Source organism: Sceloporus undulatus, unplaced genomic scaffold (genome assembly GCF_019175285.1).
Source record: "Sceloporus undulatus isolate JIND9_A2432 ecotype Alabama unplaced genomic scaffold, SceUnd_v1.1 scaffold_17, whole genome shotgun sequence".
In the NCBI taxonomy this organism is placed as follows: domain Eukaryota; kingdom Metazoa; phylum Chordata; class Lepidosauria; order Squamata; family Phrynosomatidae; genus Sceloporus; species Sceloporus undulatus.
The window spans coordinates 647,314-671,129 of record NW_024802939.1 but is presented as its reverse complement, the minus strand read 5'-3'; the positions used below and the strand labels follow the sequence as shown (position 1 = coordinate 671,129).

The following is a 23,816-nucleotide window of genomic DNA, read 5'->3' as shown; positions in this document are numbered from 1 at the left end:
TTGTGAATTCAGTTCTACCCAGAGGTTCAGGGTCAACTCAGCTTTGCATCCTTCCAAGGTCGCTAAAATGAATACCCAGCTTTTGGGGGGCAATTAGCTTACAGTTCTAAACCGCTTAGAGACTGCTTAATGTGGTATGAAGTGGTATATAAATAAAGCTGCTATTGCTATTGCTTTATAGGCTATTCCAAAGCCCTAGACTGCATAGATCATGAAAGACTATGGAATGTCCTTAAGTACATGGGGCTGCCAACACATCTGATCTTCCTGATGAGGAATCTGTCCCTGGGCTACTGTTAGAACTGAACACAGATAAACCAAATGGTTCCCAAATACAAAAGAGTCAGAAAGGCTGCATTCTTTCACCTGATCTTTTCAACTTCTATGTAGAACATATGATAAGAAAAGTAGACTTGGATATAGAAGCAGGAGGCGTGAAAATAGGAGGAAGGAACATCAACAATCTAAGATATGCAGATGACACCATACTATTAACAGAAAACATTGAAGACCAAGAGCAACTACTGAGGAAGGTCAAAGCAGAAAGTGCAAAGGCGGACTTACTGATGAACATAAAGAAAATAAAAATAATGATCTTCACAAGTTCAATCTACACAACAAGGACATAGAAATAGTAAGAGTTCCTATACCTTGGATCAAACATTGATCAGAATGGGGACTTCAGTCAAAAAATCGGAAGAAGATTAAGAATGGGCAGGGCAGCTATAAAGAACTAGAAAATCTCCTAAAGAGCAAAGACATACAACTAAGCATGAAAGTTAGAATCGTATAAGCAATTGTATTCCCCATTACCAAGTATGTATGCAAGAGCTGGACAGTGGACAAAAGAGAATAGTCATTTGAGAAAGAGTGCTGAGGATACCATGGACAGCAAAAAGAACAAATAAATGGGTCCTAGAACAGATCAAGCCTGAAATTTCCCTCGAGGCAAAGATAACTAAACTGAGGCTGTCGTACTTTGGCCACATCATGAAAAGCCATGACTTATTAGAAAAGGCAATAATGTGGAGGGAAGTAGAAAGAGAGGAAGACCACATGCTAGATGGATCGACTCAATTAAGGGGGTCACGGGACAAATCTGCAACAACTTAGAAAAGTAGTGGAAGCTAGGGAGTCTTGGAGATATCTCATCCACAGTGTTGCTATGAGTTGAGATCGACTCGAGGGTGGTTAACAACAACAACAACAACAAGCACTTTATGTGGAGTTTAGGTGGTGTCAGGGATGCCCATGAATTAGTGATGGCGAACCTATGGCACGCGTGCCAGAGGTGGCACTCAGAGCCCTCTCTGTGGGCACACATGCTGTCGTCGCCCTAGCACAGGGTTTGCCAGAATTTCTTACTAGAAAGCAGAGGGACATGGCACTTTGCAATAAATAAGTGGGTTCTGGGTTGCAGTTTGGGCACTCGGCCTCTAAAAGGTTCACCATCACTGAATAGCCATCTCCAAACCCCATTTGAAATGTATTACCAGAGGCAAGGTCGGAATAAGGTAGTTACCAAAACACTGCCCCTTTAAATATAAAAAGCAGATCAAGCAGTTATAGCATTTTTTGACCTTCTATGTGATATAAGAACTGATTAAACTTGTTGTAACACTGGCAAGGATTACTGGCTTCATATTAAGGAAGCAGGTGTGAAAGTTGCTGCTGCAAATTGACAGGATTCTGTTCTCTAGATAGGTTACACTGATAATATTTCTCATGTACATCATAAGCTTAAGACCCCTAGCTCTCAAGAAGACAGATTACCAAGAGAGGTGGACATTAAGTGAACAATCAGACATCTAACCACATTGTATTCAGGAAGTCCCCACATTTTAACACTTTGCTTTTTAATGTTTTGCTCTTTTGAGGCTTACAAACTACAGACAAGTTCCATTATTTTGATGAGGAGGTCTTCTTTTTCTTCAGTTCTTCTTGTCTACAAGGCTTGTTTGGGACTGCTTGCTCACATGCACATGGTCACAAGACTTGCCTTCAGAAAGAGAAGACACCTCAAATTAATAGAATTTGTGTAACTTGCAAGTGTGGAAAGCATAAGCTTGTGTCAGTTCGTCTTCCTATGGAGGCTCATGTTGGACTGCTTGCACATATACAATGCTTGCAAAATGAGCTGGGGTGAGGAAGGCACCAAGACAACATTTTACTTTTCTTTAGTGTGTGTACATGTGTGTATATATATTATGTTATTTAACATTTGCACACATTCAAGGGTGATATGTAGTGTGTCATTTACATTTTTCAGCAGCCAAAATGCACTTCCAAGTTTTTGGATTCTGCTTTTCAACAGATTCCACTTTCTAACTGTGCTCTGATCCTTACCCCATCAGATAAGCAGGGGCTTCCTGTATTCATTCCTCCAGCAAAAGGTGAACTTTTTGATTAATATGTATAGAGATTTTGTAGCACCTTTGAGACTAACTGGGGGGGGGGGGTTTGTAGCATAAGCTTTCGTAGACTTTAGTCCACTTCTTCAAATGTTTATGGTGGAGTAGAAGCCTGGTACAGACAGGAGTACAGGCGTTTAACTGAAGAAAATTGAAAAGGAATATTGGCTACTGCAGACTCAGTCAGCATGAGTAGAACCCATGAGCTCTACATGACATTTAGTTTGCAAAGGGCTCTCCACACATAGGTCTTTAGGAACGACATCCTGTTAATAACTGAATAACTGAAGTCAGACAGAGGGAAAGGCTATCATCTATACAAAAACAGTTCACAACAGTAATAATAAAACCTTTAAACATCAGGTAAATATATAAGCATTCATAACTAGCTTATGTGGTTTAAATAACATTTACTTTTTGTAGAACCAGCTTTTATTTTATTTGTATTTTTTTCTTCCCAGGTGAGTTTAGAGAACATTTTAAAAGCTATTCCAGCATGTTAAAAAATGCTGGAGCACTTTACTTAATGTGTAGTAATTTTTAAAAAATGACATTAAGCCCAATTTAACACAGATCCAAATAATATGCTGTACCTAGCACAGTGCATTGGCATGTTCTCTTATTTAGGATTTTAGGCCCCTATGAGTCAATGTTTTTTGCTGTTCTTTGCTGAGCAACAAAGACACAGAGTTCCTTCCAGCTGGTTTAATCTTTTAATATATAAAGTGCCTATTTGTACTGCTACCCTCACCATGCAACACACAATTTAAAAGGACAAAGTCCTTCGAAAATAAAACATACCACAGCCCACCATACGATACTGTTTCTTCCACTTCAGGTAACTGTTTCTATGAAATGTGCAATTCTAAGGCAAGGCTTAGAACATGTGCAGTTCTAAGCATATATACACATGGAAATCATGCTTAGTTCAAAAGGCTGAATCTAGTATTGTGATTAATGGTCTTCTTAACATTTTGACAGAGCACTCCTATAGAGGTGGTATTCATGGGAAGCTCACACAAATGAAGGTGAAAAGAGGACAAGAGTGTTTGTGTTCCTTTCCACAACCTTTTGTTGCTTTGCTCAAAATTTCCTTTAGACTGCTTTCATGGTGAGGGAAAGACATAATGCCATCGTGAAGGAATGTCCAAGGAACAAAAGAGGGAAGATCAAGGGAAACTTTGGATCTACTGCATCCAAAGCCTACCCTTCTTTTATTCTTCCTACCAGACAGTTGCCTCAATACCCCAAAGGAACCAGATTCCATCTGATCATGAAAGCGATGCAAGGTCAAGCCTGGTTAGTACTTGAATGAGGGACCATCAAGGACTCCCAGGTGCTCTAGAGTACATTTCAAAGGAAGGAAATGGCAAACTACTACTGGATATTGTTTACCTAAGAAAACCCTATGAAATTAATGGGGTCACCATAAATTGCAAGCAACAGTCACAGCTCAACACCCTTCCAAGAATGCTGTGTTTTTTCTGTGGAGAGACCATTTCCACATGCAGAAGAGATGGCCTATAGTTTTCTGTGGCCGCAGGGCATATTTATTAATGAATAAATAGCTCACCATTAATGAATGTTCATGTGAAGAAAAAAAAAAGCAGCAATGACTATCTTCTGCCCCTCACTCAACTACCACTATGAACTAAGAGGGCAAACCTCAGATACTCCAAGTCTAAGCATTTCTCAAATAAATTTTCAGCCTATGGTGAAATATCACACAAAAGATTAATTCTCCTGTTGTTGTTTTTGTTGTGTGCCTTCTAGTAATTTCTTACTTATGGTGACACTAAGACGAACCTACTGTGGGGCCTTCTTAGCAAGATTTGTTTGTAGGGGTTTTGCCTTTCACCTTCCTCTGAAGCTTGGAGAATGTGACTTGCCCTAGGTCATCTGGTGGGTTTCCATGGCTCACACAGGTTTTGAAATATGGCCTCCAGAATTGTAGTGCAGTAAAAACAACAACAACAACAACAACACTGCACAGGCTCTCAATGCTTCTGTAAAATGAAGTTAATAGTAACCACTGGTTATTTAAAAAGTAGGAAAGATATCTAGAGCAACCTGGGCAGCAAGTGATTGTTGCTTTATGCTCTGTAAACTCAAATGGATGCAAGAGACCCAGTCTGGTTCTGCTTTGCAAGGTATACATGAAGAAGCAACTTAAACTTTCTCTACAGGACCTACCCGCCCTTCTAAGTGTATTGAAGGCATTTAAATCCAAACATTCCTTTTAACACAGACACAGAACAATCTAGACAGTTCATTCATCACGGAATTATTTGAAGGTCAGGGATTTAATATCAGAGAAAGTGGATGTAAACTCTTTAAGGTATTAATGCAAAATCCTTGAAACCACAGGCATTGTTGACTCACATTCTGTCACATATTATGGTAAATAATTGAAAATAAAATACAACTTACAAATAAATGAAATGTTGTGTCATTTTTTCTTTGATTAAGAAACCAAATAATCATTTAAGCCAGTAACTGCAATGGATTTTCATCCTATTAGCGTGGATTAAGGAGGCTTTTGTGCCCAATAAAAGGAATTTGTAACCCATTAAAATGACAATACATTTGCATGCGTTCTACAAATACTGGGGGGGGGGAGATTTTGCCACATACATTCATATCTTCCATTTTGAAGTTTGCTTGATGAAACAGTACTAATGCAAAATATTTTAAAAAAAAAATCATCTGAGCTCTGTTGTTGTTAAATGCCGTCAAATCAACTTCCATTTAAAGCAACTCTATGAATGAGAGACCTCTATTAGCCCTGGCTATCAATTGCCTTGCTCAAGTCTTGCAGACTCCAAAGGTTGCTAAAAATGAATCCCGTGGACTTTAAAAATGAAAAGGTGCATATTGAATAGGACATTATACGCCTAATATTTGTATCTTCCATTGAGTCCAGTGCATTACAGTATGCACTGGAGAGAGAGGGGGGAGAGGGGGAGAGAGAGAATAAGGGATTGGAAAAAATTTGGACTACAGCTCTCAGAATCCCCCACCCAGCTATGGAAGCAGTAGCCCCCCTGCCCTCTAAACCCAATGTTTCCAAGCTCAGACAGATATGGATCAATACAACTGCATGAATATTTGTAGTCTCTTCAAGGAGCTGGCTCTGAGGAATAGTATCACACCACAATATGTATGTGCGTGTGTGTTTTCTGAGCTACACAGAGTGCTTCTTTAACAGACTATTTGGGTTGAATTGCAACACATAAGGAGTGGAACTGGAAAACTGATCCTAATTTGTCTTCACTGTATCCTCCTCATAAACTATACCAATAATTTCCTCCTCTGCTGTGTGATATTTTCCGTTTTAGGGTTGACAAATTTGAATGCAGTCATTTGCAAAAAAACAATACACAATTGTCAATATGCAAAGAAAAGATTCTTCTGTTGCTAGATTTTCCTGACTTGAAGATTCACAGATTCAGTTGCACCCCTTTTATTTAACTGTTTGAGATAAGTAAAGAACTGAAGCAATAATGGAATAAAAACATCCAGAACACTGAACTTCAAATAGGTGCTGACCCAGTTATTTTATCTGAAACTGGAATGGCGATGAGACATTTTGATTATCTTGCACTTCATCCTGTCCTTCTTCAGAGATGAGAACTATACATGCAATTTACATCACTACCTCTGAGCACATCAACAGCTGAAAGTCCTTTCAGCTTGAGGCCAGTTGCATCATTTACCAAAGTGCTACTTGTACTTGTCATCTGCAATTCCCCAACAGCTTACTGAGTGTCTTCTGACCTGGGAATCTCATCTTTTGGAACTTTCATTACGGATTGTTTCATCATAGTGTTTTTGTAGTAAAAGAACGGCAAAAGGAGGTTTATTGGTGCCTCCCTCTGAGCAGTACTAAGAACCATTAGATATGGTGCCCCTGCTGTTGACTGAGATCCTCTGCCAGTGTCACCCTCCACTAATGCTGTTGCCCAGTATCTGTTTGGCACAGTTAGTCTGACTCCTCAGCAAAACATGGGAGACCTTACCAGCAGCACTGCTGCCATCAGCATAGCCTCTTGACTCATATGTATACACATATATTCCTTTTTAGTTCTTTGAAAACCAACCAAACATGACTACTAGAACTGGCAATGATTTAAAATTATTTTAATTAGAGGAAAAAGCGATAAATCATTTTCAGTATCACAATCATTTTTTTATTTAAAAAACTGAAGCGGTGAATATGTCATTCTGCATGAAGTAGACATCATTTAGCTTGGTCTATCTTTTGATTTTTCAGATAGCATGATTATAGAAAATTCTGCCAGTCCATCTCATTTCTAACCTCATTAGGTGAGGCAGAACACATTCCGTGTGATCCATGCTATGCTTCTTAATCTTCCTCTTGCAGGAATGTGCTGCTCAATCGACCCCAAGAACCCTAGAGCCAAAAAGATCCAATACTTTAAACATTTAGAAAAAATAAAGGAAGTGCATGACAGAAATATTTATATCAGGAATAAAGAAAGGCTAGAGTGAAAATGGAAATACATCTCACAGCTAATTATGAAATAATGATGCCTAGATGACCACTGTACTTTTGACACTTTAAACATGAATCATTATTCCTACTTTAGCAACCAAGAAGAAGAAACATATAACTTTTAAAAAGATGAAATACACAGATCCCTCAAGTATACAGAAAAATCACACCAAACTATGAAGCATATATATTTACTTGGCCCCTAGGTTTAAGCAAATATGTTTGGGATTGCCTGGCATGCCCAAATTATACTTTAATATGAATCATTTTTAAAATGTAAATATTAATATTTAATAAATAAAAATGAAGGCATTTCCAAGTTCCACACAGATCTTGGCTATGCCTTTGAAGAAATTTATAAACTCTTCCTCCTGGACTGCAGGGTCTTAATACTTTGCTGTTTTCTTTCAGTAGAGCTTATGTAGAATAATTCCTGATTTGCCTCTACAACTATCATGAAAAGGATATAATACATCTAATTTTTTTAACTACAGAAAATAGATGTGGGAAGAAAAATATGCAATATAAATCTGATATATTTATATTTTCCATCTGTCTCCCACAATGACAACTGTATTTCAGGTGGGAAACGTTTTGCCTATTTCAAATTCTAGCATTAGGGGAAAATGTACACATTTCCTTCCTAATGACTGAGTTTAGACATTAATAAATGTAATACCAGTAATTTAAAGCACATCTTTTACAGTGACAGAGCACTTCAGTCTATTTATTCCTGTTTCAGTTTTTTATACAGATGTAAAAGTGTCATCAAATGGGGAAAAAACATGCAAAACCCTCAAGGCATTATTACAAACAACCCCTACAAGGTACAGTATTCTTATTACATACAAATGTTTATGGAAGCAATAGATCTTTTATGTGAGCCAGTGTGACATAGTGGTTCTGGAGTCCAGGGTTCAATTCCTAGCTTAGTCATGAAACCCACTGGGTGACCTTGGGCAAGTGACATGCTCTCAGCGTCAGGAGAAGGGAATGACAAACTTCCTCTGAACAAATCTTGCCTCAAAAGCCTGAGGCTTTAGGGCCGCATAAATCGGAAACAACAAGATCTTTTATAAAGCAAACTACCCATATTTTTCAGAGAAATAGCCTAAGACAGTTATTGTTTTTTTAAAAATCAAGATAAAACATACATCAGAAAACGAATGTAGGGTCAAAAGTACTGAATAGAATATTTATTTACCGTATATACTCATGTCCAAGTCAACCTCATGTATAAGTCGAGGTCGACTTTTGGGGCCAAAAATATGGATTTTCATATGACCCGTGGATAGGTCGAGGGTGTGCTCTCCTCAGCGTCTCCCTCACTGGACTTTCCTCGCAAAAGAAGCCCAGCAAGAGAGAGGCTTTTGGGCGATCGCGTGCCCATTTGGCATCTCCTCAGCCAGGCCCCTTCGCTGAGGAAAGAGCCTCACCGAAGAGAGGCTTCTGGGGAAGGTGATTGCCCTCCCCAGTGTCCCTTTGGCGGGGCTCCTTCCCAAAGGAAGGGGCCTCGCTGAAGAGAGGCTTCTGGGGAAGGCGATCGCCCTCCCCAGCGTCCCTTCGGCGGGGCTCCTTCCCAAGGGAAGGGGCCTCACTGAAGAGAGGCTTCAGGGGAAGGCGATCGCCCTCCCCAGTGTCTCCTGAGCCAGGTCCCTTCTCGGGGGAAAGAGCCTGGCCGAAGAGAGTCTGCAAGGCACACAAGCATCTCCCTCGGTGGGCTTTTCCCATCGGAGGGAGCTGAGCCAAGGGGGGGGCTGTGGGGCAATTGATCACCCTTGCCAGTGTCTCCCCAGCTGGGCTATCTCTTGCAGAGGTAACCCGGCTGGGGAGAGGCTTGGTCAAAGTACCGCATTGCCCCGTAGATAAGTCGACCCACGATTTTGGACGCCATTTTGAGGCAAAAATTTCTCAACTTATAGTCGAGTATATACGGTATTACTGTATATAAAATATTTATTAGTCTCCACTAGAGTAGATCCATTGAGTCAACAGGATTTACATAAGTGTGGAGAATTCACCAGTGGATTCAATAAACCTACTGTAGTTGGGACTAGCAACTGCATTTAGGACAAAGAATTTCAAAGTCATTTAACTAGATTACTAAAAATTAAACATAAATAAGAACACTATAAGCATGTCTAGACCAGTCAGAGCATCGATTCAATGAACACTTACAACTAAAGCAATTTTTATAAATTCAACAAGATAAAATATTGTTTAAAAGGCCACAACAGAAAACTCACAAGTGCTTAGGGACTATCAGAAGATTATCACACGGGGGAAGAAGCGTCAGAGAAGAGCATTGTTACCACCATTATTGCACAATTGGGGTAAAGTTTTTCACATGACGTTGTCCTCCTATTCTTGTATCGTCATGGAAGTGTTGTGCTAGTGGAATAACTCATTGACAATTGAAGATTATCACACGAGGGCTATTTTACAATTTTAAAATGCTATTCTAACATTATTAAGAAAGAATGATTCAATGACGATATTAAAACACTTACTTTCACACTGGTCGCAATAATGGGGCTTTAACAATTCACAAACAGTAAAAAGTACAAAAGTGCTTATACATTCCACACGTTGGCAGAAGTTAGCAGAGAGAAAAATGGGTCCTCTCTCACTGCTGAGGGACTCTCCTCACAAGTGCAGAAAAGGGAGCAATTTCCCAGACAAACTGGGGGATTCAATTTAGGAGATTATCCTCTTGTTGTATTCTGGTACTTGTAATTTAGGAAGGCCCATTTAGAATATCCAGCCAGAAAGCTCATAAGCTCACTGAACTACAAACTTCAAAATACAGCAGGAGGCAACAGCAGCAGTAAAAGTAGATTAGCCCTCTTTTAAGAGTGTGGTGCGATAATCTACTCTCCAGAAGTTTTAATAAAGAAATATCAATAGCGCTACTGAAACATGACAGCCTTTAACTCATTTGCAATAGCGCTAATTAATCATGATCAGCAAGTCATTTATGTTTTTTTATTATCAGTGAGTTATTCCACTAGCATGACGCTTCCATGACGATACAAGAATAACAGGAGAGGAGATCGTGTGAAAATCTTTGCCCCAATTGTGCAATAATGATGGTAACAATGCTCTTCTCTAACACTTCTTACTAAACAGCAGTTAATCTTAACTATGATCAGTTCATAATAGATTGCCTGTTTCTATTAACCATAATTAAACAGACTAGACACAGTTTGTTCACATTAGATACCAAAGTGACCAGTGAAGCTTCACTGGGTAGTTTCGCTGACTTGTAATGAGAATTCTCCTCTTTGGAGAAGGCTCTCTTCCAATCTTGGCAAGGCTCTCACAGCAAATAATAGCTTTCTTCTTTCCTTTCACAAGACACTTGATAATTTATGCAGAGTTTCACTTGTACAGTACTAGGATTTATAACACACTTTATTAAGCAAAATAAGATTGGTGTTATGCAGAATCCAGTTCAATATGACAGATTATCATGCTACCGTGACTTATTGGAATAGGATATTCCTTCACTGGAGTTAAAAGGATAATCAATCAGTATAGATTAAATAGGGAGTTACAGTAAATGTATAGTTTGATTAATGATATGCAGCAGTGACCTCTAAAAGTTTTTTAGGCAGTTTAAAATGTGTATGTCAGACAGAGATGAAGACAATCAATAATCAATACTTGAATATTTGCTATATATGTAAACCTTACTGAAAAAGTTTCAGTTTCAGAAAAAAAAAACCTTTTCAGGAATATTTTGTTAAAAATTATACTCATCTGATCCTTAGAAAGAGCTGTACATCCACACTGCAAGTGCACAATTTTATCCTTGAGTGTCTTCAGGTCATTTCCAACTCACTGTGATATTAAGGGGAACCTATCACTTACAGTTTTCTTGGAAGATTTGTTCAGTGAGAGTCTGACATTGTCTTCCTCCATGGCTGAGAGTGTGCTACTTGCTCAAGGTCACCCACTGGGTTTCCACAGATGTGGGGATTTGAACCCTGGTCTTACGCATCTTAAATGTAAATATTTCAAAGCAAAGTAATACATCAAAACTTGAGAAATCACCTGTTTAAAGCATTCCTCCTACTTTTTATTCCCTTCTCAAAGCCAAAAGAGAATGAAGAGAACTGACTCCAAATAAGGCAAAAAGTGCATACAGTTCACAAATCATAGGTCCTCTCTAGACGGGCCTTTTAGCACGTACCGAGAACGTGCTAGGGTTGCCTCAGAGCATCCTTTACAGATGCTCCCTAACCCTAGTACGTACTCTGTATGTAAAAATGGTGGTGCCCTGTACACATGGGCTCCGCCATTTTGACAGGATGGCCACGGCACATCCAAACACCAAGGTGTGGGTGTGACATCTTCGCACTACGTCAGGCTGCTTGTGGCGGCCTAACCGTGGTGCAGAAAGGAACTCCAAAAGGCTGCCCTGGCCCCAATACGTGGCGCAAAGAGGCAGCTGCAGGCTGCCCCAAATTGGCGGTCTGTATCCTGCCTATATTCCCTGCTGTTGGATTCAAATACCACAACATTGGATCACACAGTGAGACACAATTATAAGTTAAAATGACATCCCCAAATGTTAACAAGTGTAAGAATGCAGAAAACAATATATAATAAACTTTGAAGGGAAAGTGACATGGTACTTTCTGCAGATGAAATGACTTTTTTTTAAAAAAAATCACTATCAATCTGAGGTCCTTAATAGGTTGCTTTCGTTGTGTAGGTACCTTGTCTCCTAAATAATCATACAGTGAAACTCAGACCATGATTCTACACTATCCCACCAAATACAGACTTGAATTTTTTTTTTAATGCTCTAAAGCAGGGGTTCTTAAGTCTGCAGACTCTGAGGGAGCCACAATGTCCTCACAGGGGTCTGCAAAGCTTTGAAGATACGTTGTTAGCTTTTATAATTAAAATAGCCCCATTTGAAATGTTAAGTTCTTGCCCAGCTGTGGGCACTGAATGGTAGACACAAGAACCCTAACCTAGGTGACTGAAGGACATCACTCCCTGGGATTAGTGACTCTGCAAACGTAACTTGAAACAACACTGCAGCTGGTGATTCTTCTGTTTTTGCTGATGGTTAATTTAAAAAATAAAGAAGAGAAAGAGGAGCTCAAATATGCCTGGAAACCCTGACCTGGAAATCTTTCTCCCTACTTTTTCCCTACTGACAGGGCAAATGGACACTTGAAAAGATACTCTGCCTTCCCCCCCCCCCCCTACACTTTCATTTATTCCTCAGAGTAGAAAAATAAAGAGTTCTCAGCATTGTTTTAAAAAAAAGAAATCATGAAGGCTTAATTTTTGGCTAACAAGGCTGAGAAATGGTCAAATAGGCAAAACCCTCTAGGTCTTAGAGATGTCTGGATTGTTTTGGGAGTAAGAAGTCAGAGACTTCTTATATTCTGTAAGACATCTAGGGTACCGAGAACATTTCAAGGATGGGTTGAAAGCAAAAAAAAAAAAAAAAAAAAAGAGGATGTATGTATCTGCTACACTCAGAGACCGAGGCTGAGTTCAGGTTACAATTGTGGCTTACCATAGTTATCGCAGTAACACTTACCTACATAATGCCTGTTGACTGAGGAGGATGTTCCACAGAATTCACTGGGGCTTACTCCTGAGTAACCGTACATAGATCTCAGCCTTGGTGCGATGGCTTCAGGAATCTTTCTTGTGTGTTTCGAGTTGGTGCTTGAAGTAAACTCTGTGCTTTCATGTACTAGAAGTTTCCCACAGTATGAATCATGTTCTGGGGGTTTGCAGATTCCACTCTGGAGAGAGTCTATTTCTCACTTTACTTTCTGGAAGTGCTTCATTATTTTTTGTTTGTTTGTTAAGTAAATGTGTCAGCTTTCCAAGTAGGTTCTGTAGCTGGGCCTTGAATGACAGTTTAATATGCAATTAGCAAATGAGCAATGCTGAATCTCCATGTGATTCCCCAAACTGATTCTCCAGATATTGTTGGAATGCAAGGCCCACAATCCATAAATCATTGGCCATGCTGAGTTGGGCTTCTGCAGACTGAAATCCAGTAGGAGCTGGGGACTCACATTTGGGAATCAGTGGCATAGCTTCACCTGTTTGCTTGATGCAGATCAAGCTTCTGTTTTAAACTGTGTCCTTGATGAGCAACATTAAATAAATATTTGATGCACCTTAGGATTTTACATCTTGTGTTAAGTCTTGGTGGTCTGTGGCAATAAAAGCTATTTAAGGGGGTCTGTAGTGAAGAAAAGGATAAGAACCACTGTTCTAAACTTACCACTCTAAACTAGGTAACAATGTTTTGATCTCCTTTCTTAGTACACTACCATCTGAAAATACAAGTTAAAGACTTGCAAAAGCAAATGTGATGTTATAGAAGGCTTCATGGCTCACCAGAGGTAGCTGTCCTGTAACAGAAGCCCTCCAGAGCCCTTTAAGAGAGTGATGAGTTGACAAGTTTGTCTCCCTTTTAAAAAAAACAACTGTGTGACAACAGATGTTTAGCATTTTGCTGAGCATGTGTGTCCTTTGAGAGGACTAATTTGAAGCTGTGTCATGCCTAGCTAAAGTTCATCCTCCTAGCATAGCACACACATCATTTTAATCAGCAATGAAACATAATTTACAGCACACACACACACACACACACACACACACAAGTCCAGAACAGCTTATTGCAATACAGTACACTTTGCTGTTTATCTATACTCTCCAGGGTATCCAACTAGCTGCATTTTATATATGCTACCCAGAGAATTTCTTTTACCATACATCAATAAATATGTCTTGTTGAAGAGTCCAAAATGTCACAAAATACTGAGAAACTACATGAAGGTGTTCCTTGTTGCAGATCTTCATACTGTAATGCTGTAAATATTGTCATTAAAGTGGAAAAATAGCAATGTTTTTCTGACAAAGGTGCAGAAGAGAGTTTTAAAAATTGAAGGAGTTGAAACAACTCCTCTATGAGGAAATTTTACAACAGTCAGGACATTTTTAAAGCTTAGACGAAGGCTGAGTGGAAAGGGATAGAAATATATACAATTATTCATGGTGTGGAAAAAATGGAGAAGGAGATATTTTTCTACTTCATTATATTAGAACCTGGAATTACCCAATGCAGCAGAATGGAAGCTCAAGGTCAAATAAAAGGGAGGTATTTTCAAAAAGTACAAAGCTCAACAGTTACCAACTTGGTTGACTTTAGAAAGTGATTATACAAGGTTACATAGCACATTTTGTTATGCTACAATGCCAAGAGATTGAAAATTAGGTTATGTAGCAAAAACTAGGGAATGGCGTGGCCGTGACATCACGGCGCTTTGTGGCATCGCAGCGGCACCACAAAAAGGAAACACTTCCGGGTGTTTCTTTTTTGCTGCGCAGCAGCACCGCGCAATTTAGTTGCTGTGGTGCTCCTGTGGAGCAAAGAGAGACACCGGGGAGGCGCCTCTTTTTGGTGCTCTGTACCGTGCCAAAGTTTACAACCAAGCATCTGCATCTCTATTTTTTTTTTTTGCCATCCTCTGAGTACTCAGTTACTAGACTTAATATTCCTATAACACTGAATGTGCAAACAAATAAAAGTAATTCTTCTGCTTCTGTCTCATTTTTGCTGGAATACCCCCACCTTGCATTGTAATTTACAGTGTCCACCCAGCTAGATTCTCCTATTGCCTCTTTAAATACTTTTCTTTTCTACTTAAAACCAATTATAGAAAGATAAACATTATGCACACTGGGTGGTCTATTCTGACCACAAGGTTAAATACCATGTAATTCTGTAAATTCCATTTAATCAGAAGCCATTCATTTCAGATAAGTGACTAACAATAGCTGCTTTGAGATTTTTCAGTGTATTAGTTATTAACTTTTAAATTCATAGAAATCTAGACATATTTTCTTGCTCAACTAGCAATTGCAGATTATATAATTGCCATATTAAACCTCATAGCCATTGTTTATGTCTTAGATTTGTGTCATTTCTGTGTCATATAACACAATTTAGCCCAATTCTTAAATGGTTATTGTGTTCTTTTTCTGTTGTTTTCTTTTTCTCTCTTTTGGAGGCAGTTATACAACAGGCCTTGGTGATGCTTGCTTATCTAGTGAACGCCTTAGACACATGTATGCACACATATAATGATCTCCCTTGGGACAGATTTGCAAAATCGGGAGATTAAGGGTGTATCCGCACTTCAGAATTAAAGCAGTTGACACCACTTTAACTATCACCACTTTATCCTACAGAATTCAGGGACTTGTAATTTGGTGAGAGATTCAGCCTAGTCTGCTGAAGAGCTGTGATACCTCAGCAAACTACAAATCTCAGGATTCTGTAGGATGTCATAGCACTTAAAGAAGTGTCAAACTACAGTACCCTAAGAGAAGCATGCAGTTAAAATCAAGAGGTGGGAAGGTAAGAAAAGTAGCAGTTAGCAATATTGTGAGGTTTTTGAGATCCCTTATACCTGTATTGACAATGGACAACAACTATAGGTCCTTAATTCCTGAACAGAACAGCTGTTCTTAACCATGCAGCTCCCTTGTCTCCTATGCTAAACGAATGCCCTGAGAAGCAACAGAAAGTGATATCTGTACCACTTCACTCCTTTTGCTTTACTTCTCTGCCCAATACCCATACAGTAAACATTTGTAAGGAGCCTCTGTTCAACCACCCCATACCCCACTAAGTGCAGGGATTCCAGATCAAAAGCATCCCCAACAAATGACTGCCTGTCTCCATTTCAAGAACTTCCCAGTGGGAGAACCTATCCACAATTCCATTAATACCTATATGCTATATCTGGTACAGCCAGCTCATTAATAACAATATGCTGTATTTTTATATTATATGTTTGCTGAGACAGGAAGCATTCATTTTAATATTTTCAATAAGATAGCACATACAAGCATGTCCTGTTTATGGGCTTCTTACAGGCAACTGATCAGCCACTGTTGTTGGCAAATACTAGACTATATAGAATGCTAGACAGAATGGTGGTGGTGATCAGCATAATTATTCTAATACTCTTAAACTGCCTAGCTTTTATTATGTTTTAATTTCCAATAACTCTATAATTATCCATCAGGAATGGGGCAGAAATTCATCAATTTCCTGAATAAGGTTGAATTTGGAGTTCTTGACCCTTCGAACCACTAAGCAGGAAGAAAAGCAGCACATAAAAATTTTCTGAAACTTGTCAACTTTTGTTTTCAGCAGAACATAAAAAGCACACTTTTCCAGAACTCTGCAGTTTTGCAGAAAAACATACACATGCAATCTTTTCACTATGCACAGAAAACTGTACAGCTTTCTGAGGGGGGAGGAACCCTGCTTATGTCATTTTTTGCTATATAAGTGAAAGTGTGCAAAATCTGGAACTAAATTGCATCGTACATTCCTATGCAAAAAATGTGATGAAGACTGAACATTGTGGCAATTCAGGGTGGTGGGAAAAGTGATGAAAAATCAGAGAGATATAGATGGAGGGAGAGTCTGAGCGATTTTAAATCATTTATACTTAGACACACTTTACACAGGAATTTGGAATTGTCAAGGGGAAGGGAAGATAAGAGAGCTAGGTTTGAGCACTGGACTACAACTCTGGAGATCAGGATTTGAATCTTGCTCTACTATGGAAACCCACTTTGTGATCCTGGACAAGGCACATTCTCTCAGCCGCAAAGGACAGCAAAGGAAAACCTTCTCTGAAGAAATCTTGCCAAGAAAACCCTGTGATAGCTTTACCTTAGGGTAGCCGACTTGGAGGCACACAACAGCAGCAGCAGCAGCAGCAGCAGCAGCAATGGGAAAATAAACAATGTTCCTTGGCAACTGGAAAAGAAACCTGGGCTGACTGAAATGTTGTGCAATGTAATGGGGAAAGATGGATCCTCAAACCAGGAGGGAAAGGCTGAGTATTTGGAGGTGGGAAACCGGCAAGGTAAAGGCATCATATTGTAACAGAATCCCATGGGGGACTGATGCTATAGCTTTGGTGATTTGATATTGTGCAATCTAAATGCTACAAAAAGAATGGAGAAAGGTAAACCACCCTTGGTCACAGCCACTCTTGTTTGGTGACCTATCCTCCTGTCCATTTCATATACAAGTTCTCTTGGTTTTCAGCTTCTCTCTTTTTGTACCACCACATTATTTTTGGATTTTTCTCTCTCACCAATAATGAGAATGTGTAACTGCATATTTAGTTATTCTTCTTTCAGTAGTCCATCTTGGCCCCCTTTCCTTGTTCATTTATTTATCAATGTAATCCCACCTAGCATTTCTTTACATTTATTGAAATCAGCCTACCTAACCATTCAATATATGTACACAAATCCAACCATGACTCCTACACATGTTAATTTTAATTAAAAATTATCCAGCTTTCCTCATGCAGAAAGCCCTTCTTCAGCAACATTAGTCTTATCTCTGCCACTAATTGGGAATGACACCATGGCCTAAATCCACGTGCCATCCCCAAATAGAGCAGACCAGGTAAATCAGTTACTGAGTAGATCAACACTTATGTACATGCCAATGATTCAATGGATCCATTCTGGCTGGGACTGATTTAGGACAATACTAGATGCACAGCAGAGTAATTAAGAGGCAGAGTAATTAAGTGGGGGCATGGTGTCTGCATGACACATGCCCCGACACTGCCCTGATGCTGCTGTCATGCTGTGCGCCTGACTGCACGGCAGGCAGCATCACGGGCTCATTTGGCACTGTGTCTACATGATGCAGCGCCAAAAAGAGTGCCGAAAAGTTCTGCCACTGCAGCATATGCACCTTTTCCCCAGCACGAAATCGAGTGGCATTTTGACATTCCTTCTAGCATCGGGGAAAGGCCGGATCAGGGCTGCAGCATGAAGTTGCCGGGGCCCTGATCCAGTGCTGAATGGGGCAGTAGCAGGACACTCCAATGAGCCCTGGTGGCGCAGTGGTTAAATGCCTGTATTGCAGCCAGTCACTCAAAACCATAAGGTTGCAAGTTCAATACCAGCAAAAGGGCTCAAGCTCAACTCAGGCTTGCATCCTTCCAAGGTCGCTAAAATGAGTACCCAGATTGTTGGGGGCAAATAGCTCACAGTTGTAAACTGCTTAGACAATGTTAGTTCAGTATGAAGTGGTATATAAATGAAGCTGTCTGTCTGTCTGTCTGTTTGTTTGTTTGTTTGTTTGTTTTGGTCTGTTTAGCTCCTAGGTCTCCAGTTATTTGCAGGTTTTTTCCTTCCAGGGATTCCTCCAATAAATTGTACCTTTTTGATTCTGTCATTAAAGGTTCAATAATCTCAGGTCCAATAACATAAGGCACCATGTTCACTGACAGACCTAAAACAGAATAAAGAAAATCCTTGTCTTGACCTAGTCAATCAGTTATGTTACCTGTATGTTGTTCTTCAATCCAGGTTTGCAGATACATGAAGAGGAGTAGACCTGCTACTCCAAACATCATTACAGATATATAGACTAATTTTAGGTTCATGGCCCTACCAGAGAACTACATTTCGACCAACTTCAGAACTGTCTGTGGCTCACTTCATGCAAGTTTCCACTTTACTTGGAATATTTTTCTTCTCTTGTTTTTTGTTGTCCTGGAAAAGCCAATCTGTAAAGACACAAGAAAGATATTAATGTTCTAGTGTGCTTTATGTACTAGACAACAGCTCTTCCAAAGCATATTGTTTTCTAGATCTACATATTGAAGGGAAATTTGCTCCTGTTCATTCAAGCTTAATTTACAGCACTCTACAGCTGTGCTTACTATAAATCTTATATATTTTCAATTTAGATTATATCTGCATGGACCCAGTGGATTAGATGTATTTTATGCTAACTTTAAATAGGTGTAGTCCTGTGAAGTAGCTGAAGGGGTGGAAACAATCTTGTCACATTTGCAGATGGCATAGGATTGCTCAAAAGATATCAAAAGACATTTTGAAATTTAAAATGACTTTGATCAAATGAAAAATTGGGCCAATACAAAATGAAGTTGAATGAAGAAATGAAAAAAGGTACAAAGAAAGAAAGAAAACAAAAGAAAGAAAGAAAGAAAGAAAGAAAAGTAGGCAGAGGCATATGGTGAAGAGTATTTTGATTGATAGCAGCACATGTGATAAAGATCAAGCTGGTAGTCAATATCAAGTTGAACAGAAGTAAGCAGTGTGATGTAGCGGCTGTGCTGGCCAAATGGCTGTAATAAAGTTATTATTATGTAGCTGCAAGAAAGCTAATTTGATTTTAGACTGCCTTGGTATGACTGTCATTACCAAATTAGAACAAGTAGTGATTCCACTAGTTTAATCCCATCTGAAATACTGTGTCTAGTTCTGGGTGCAGTACTTTGAGAATAGTGTACATAACAAGTTCAGAAAAGCACAACAGTTGGTTTCAAAAAGCTCTAGATTTCAATTCTTTGGCTGTTGACAAGAGAACTGATATGATAGCATCTTTACTGTTGTTGTTGTTGTTGTTGTTGTTGTTGTTGTGTGCCTTCAAGTCATTTCCGATTTATGCATCTGGCAAGATATAATGTCATGTGGAGTTTCAGTATCTTAACATCAATGAGGAGCTGTGGTAATACAGATGTTGCACCACCCATGCCTGGTTTGCAGAAGGGACTTACAGGCCCTGCATCAGATTCATCCAAATGAATAGGTACTACGGCATGGCACTATCCCTCTGGAGATTTATTGCATAATTTCCTTTGGAATGAAAACAGTCATTCCACATTTGCTTTACCAAAGCTAGGAAACTGAACAGTTATCAGTTCATGGAGCTACTGAAAGGCCTCAAAACAGAGTACTGAGATTTAGTTTATTATTATCTGTCCAAAATTCTGAACTACACAGTAGCAGTGGCCAAACGATCAATTTACTTTAGCTCAAACACTCACTTACCTGAATAAAATTAACTAACAAGAACCTTTCTAATTAAAAAAGAAATCATTTATAAAAAATCATTCATGAAAATTATAAAAACAGAAAAATATTGCATTCATCAAAGATGTCCATAGTGAGACATATTTTGGAAGAAGCATATACAATTTCAGAATTCACTTGATAACTGAATAAATTAATGCAGGGAATAATTTTCCAGAGGTTTTATAGAATATGTCTTTGCAATCCATATCACAGTGGCCAGAGAAGTCACTTGGGGGGGGGAGGGAAATGAAGACCCAAGCAGGTGACACTCTAAGAGGGGTTGACACTACTGCTTCTCAAACATGTGCCATTAAAATGCTGAAGAGATGATGTGAGTGGAGTGAGTCTCAGTGGGAGGAGAAAGGACAGGACTCAGGTATTTTTTTAAAAAAAATAATAAAATCTCAAATTAAAAAAAATTAATCTTTGTAAAAATAAATTATTACTTTTTAAAAATATCATTAAAAACATAAAATTTTACCAAATTTCCACTTTAAGCACATGAAACTACCATATATATTCAAAGTTGATTTAAGTTGAGCAGGTTTTGGCCAAAAATTAAAGATTTTCATATGACTTGTGGATAAGTCAAGGGTAAAACTTAGGGTCTGCTTTCCTGCCCATCCACCCATCCTTGGTTGTTTGCAGCTGGCCTGTTTATCTCCTCACAAAAGATGGAGAAGAGGAAGAGACAAGTGGGCAGCTGCAAATAATCACTGGTGGGCTGATGGGCAGTATGCACCTTTCCTCTCTCTCCCGAACGGACAGCCAGGCTGAGCTGAGGCATCAGGGATGGACACCTGCCCTTCCTCCTCTTCCTCAGCCTGGCTGTTTTCTCAGGAGATAGCTGGGCTGAGGAGAGGCTATAGGGGCAAGCATCTGCCCTCTTTCTCCCCCCCAGCCTGGTTGTCTCCTAAAAGAATAGCCAGGCTGAAGAGAGGCTTGATAAACGTATTGACCCGTGTATAAGTAGACCCAGGATTTGGGGGTCAATTTTTGGACACACATTTTTTTATTTATAGATGAGCATATACGGTACATATATGTAAATACATTTAGGCTGTGGATATATTGTAATTTTTAAATATAATTTTAACTGTGCTTTTTTATGTCACAACTATTACCATTACATTCAGTGCTATATGGGAATTATGATTTATCAGTAACATAATACAAAAACATTACTATGGATTCTGTATGATGTGGTATAGGAGGAGATCAATGGGAGGGTGACCCCATTACTTACTGCGCCAGGTGACACCAACCCTAGTGATGCCACTGACACTGGCTCCACAGTATTGCACAGAGATCTGAGAAGAATTAAATTCCACTCATATAAAATTTGAGCACAGTATCACCTCCAAGGTGAAAAGATTTTCAATGTAATTTTCCTTAACAAAACTGACAACAACGGATAAGTTTTCTAAAAGCATTTCATCTGTATCTATATAGTAAATGTGTTTAGTCATCCCATTATAAATATGTCTAGATTTTGTCTGATTCATGAAGTGTTCACTGCATTGAAAGAGATACCTTTCAACCTATCTTTTAATTTTGGATCAACAGTGGAAAGTAAACATGCTTTTGTGCCACTACTTGATTCTCCCAGATGAAGCAGGGAGCTGTGACCAGTACAACTACATAAAGGTGGTTTATGTGTTACTCAGAAATGCATGCAATGCACTCTTTTGATAATATGAGCAAAACAGGTTATAACTGATAGGATGGAAGCAGTTGGTAACCTCTATTGATATCTGCTCTTCCCATGTACACATCATTGCAATGTAAGATTTATATATGCAGTGTAGTAAAAATGCCCTTTGCTCTCCAAGCAGTTTTCCTGATATTAAAGCCACAGAAGTCTGCCAAAAATCTTGGACTCCCTTAGCCAGCAGGGCCGGTGGTCACCACTGCTGGGAGAAGCTGGGTTTTGTAGTCCAAAAAAAGAGAGTAATCTTTGCAATCTCTGCTAGAATAGTCACTGGAAAATATCAACTAAGCCAATCAAGATGTCCATTATATCAATTGCTATTAAACAAGGCTTTCTATTTCAGGCTTTGGATTCTGAATAGAAGACATGATTACACATCGACAGTGTGCTACCTCGGTCAAAACAGTTTTTCCCTATCCACTTTGGCTGTGGATTGACCAAGCTGCCATCCCTGTACTGGCCCGGCCTTGAACTGTGAACCAAGCTTTATTAAAAGTCTGTTTATGATCTACAGTCCATGGAAACAGAAATGTTAAAATATTCTTGTGAACAAAATCTTCCTGGATAGTGGCCCCAAGAACTAAAAGCGTGACCATGTTTCCTATGCCCAAAGTACCCAAGCAGCTATCTTGACTGAACAGTGTGACTGTATTACACAGGGCTTTTGTCAAGATGAACAGTTAACCTGAGCTCTTTGGAGGCAGGGTGATATATTGATGCAGTCATATAGAAAGCGAAAGCAAGCCCTACTCCCTCACCAACATTCATGCAGCAGCTCCTATTTAAAACACAAAGCTCTACAAGGCATACCCATCAAGGAGTTATTTTTTATTTGCCACTTCAGCACTCATTGATTTAAACTACACAAGAAACAGCACTGTTACAAGCCACATTCTTACCAGTGGTTTCAAGTAGAATAGGCTCAAGCCCAAATCTTTCTGAAGAATAATCTTACTTGCAACACAGAGCCTGAGGAGAAGGAAATCATTAATTTAAATGCCCTTCACCTGCCACTCAAAACCAGCAGGATGTTAGGTTACAAAAATGCAATATAGAACCTTTTGTAGAATGCAGGGGAAAATAAAGCTACTTAGAGATTGCTTTCAAATTCTAGTACATTGTAATTCAATTGAGTGTAGTACAGAGAGAGTATTAAATTGTGTGTGGGGTTGGGGCAAACTTGTACTGCCAATGGGTAGAATGAGCCTCTTGAAGGGCTATTCAAGTAAAAAGTTTCCAGCAAATTAAAACAAAAGTAATAAGGTATAATAAGTCACTTGGGAACAATCATTTGAAAAAATATTATTTGATGTTTTGTTTGCTGTTCTGCTAGAGAGTTTCTATTTCTAGACCTAGATGTCTGCAAAGAAAAAGGCCTATAAACAAGTTATTATCAGATTATCTGTTGAACACCATATGGTTTGCAGACAAATGCAATTACATGAAAACACCAGACTTTTAATCATTTTCAGCCTTTTGGATTTTATTAAGCAAACTGTCAGCATGTAAATAATAGCTGCCGAAGGAGTGGTCCCCCCCCTTTTAAAATCCAGCTAATAAAGTGGTTATGTATTAGCAAAATATGTAAAGAGAACTAGCATGGTGCAGTGGTTTGATTGTTGGACTAGAACTCTGGGAGACCATGGTTTGAATCCCTCCTTGGCCATGGAAACCTACTGGGTGACCTTAAACAAGTCACACTCTCAGTCCCAGAAGAAGGGAATAGCAAACCCATTCTAATAGTTCGAAGAGACTCCCTTTCCTACAACACAATTATAGCACTATGATTGAACTTTAACTGTTATTGCTGCATCAAAGGAATCCTAGGGTCTGTAGCTTTGTGAGGCAATATAGCTCTTTGGCTGAGAATGTGTTTGCTCCCTAAATTGTAAATAAGAGCCAGTGTGAGGTAGTGATTTGAGTGTTGGACTAGGACTCCAGGAGACTAGGGATGAAATCCCTGCTTGGTCACAGAAACTCACTGGAGGATCTTGGGCATACTCAGCCTTAGAAGAAGGGAATAGCAAACCCACTCTGAACAAGCCTTGCTGGAAAAAAACTCATGATAAGATCACTTTAAGATCCAATGAGTAAAAAAAGACTTGAAAACAGAACTGGAGCGTGGCTTTGGTGTGGCTTCTGGACTCTTAGGACACATACATCATTTAAACAGCATACCTCCAAAGTGACCCGAAGCAGCTTTATTTTGGCCTGCTTGTTTGGGGCGTAAGAATCTTCACATTGAAAAGACCAA

General features: G+C 39.2%; 1 protein-coding gene and 1 long non-coding RNA gene across 3 annotated transcripts in view; both read right to left on the bottom strand.

Moving 5' to 3' along the window:
* Nucleotides 1-18,413, bottom strand: part of LOC121917406 (carbohydrate sulfotransferase 9-like) — a 73,007-nt gene extending 54,594 nt beyond the window's left edge. Inside the window, exon 1 of the mRNA XM_042443343.1 lies at nt 18,314-18,413. Coding sequence (XP_042299277.1) covers nt 18,314-18,413 — 100 coding nt within the window. The remainder of the gene's footprint in view (nt 1-18,313) is intronic.
* On the bottom strand, nt 6,535-16,954 carry LOC121917407. Of its 2 annotated transcripts, XR_006101022.1 has the most exons (3): nt 16,670-16,954; nt 12,494-12,810; nt 6,535-6,825 (listed from the first exon to the last, which is right to left on the bottom strand). It is a non-coding gene; the product is annotated as an uncharacterized LOC121917407 (long non-coding RNA). The 2 variants fall into 2 exon arrangements; XR_006101021.1 differs by lacking the exon at nt 16,670-16,954 and having other exon boundaries at nt 12,494-14,181.
* Nucleotides 18,414-23,816: the final 5,403 nt, after the last annotated feature.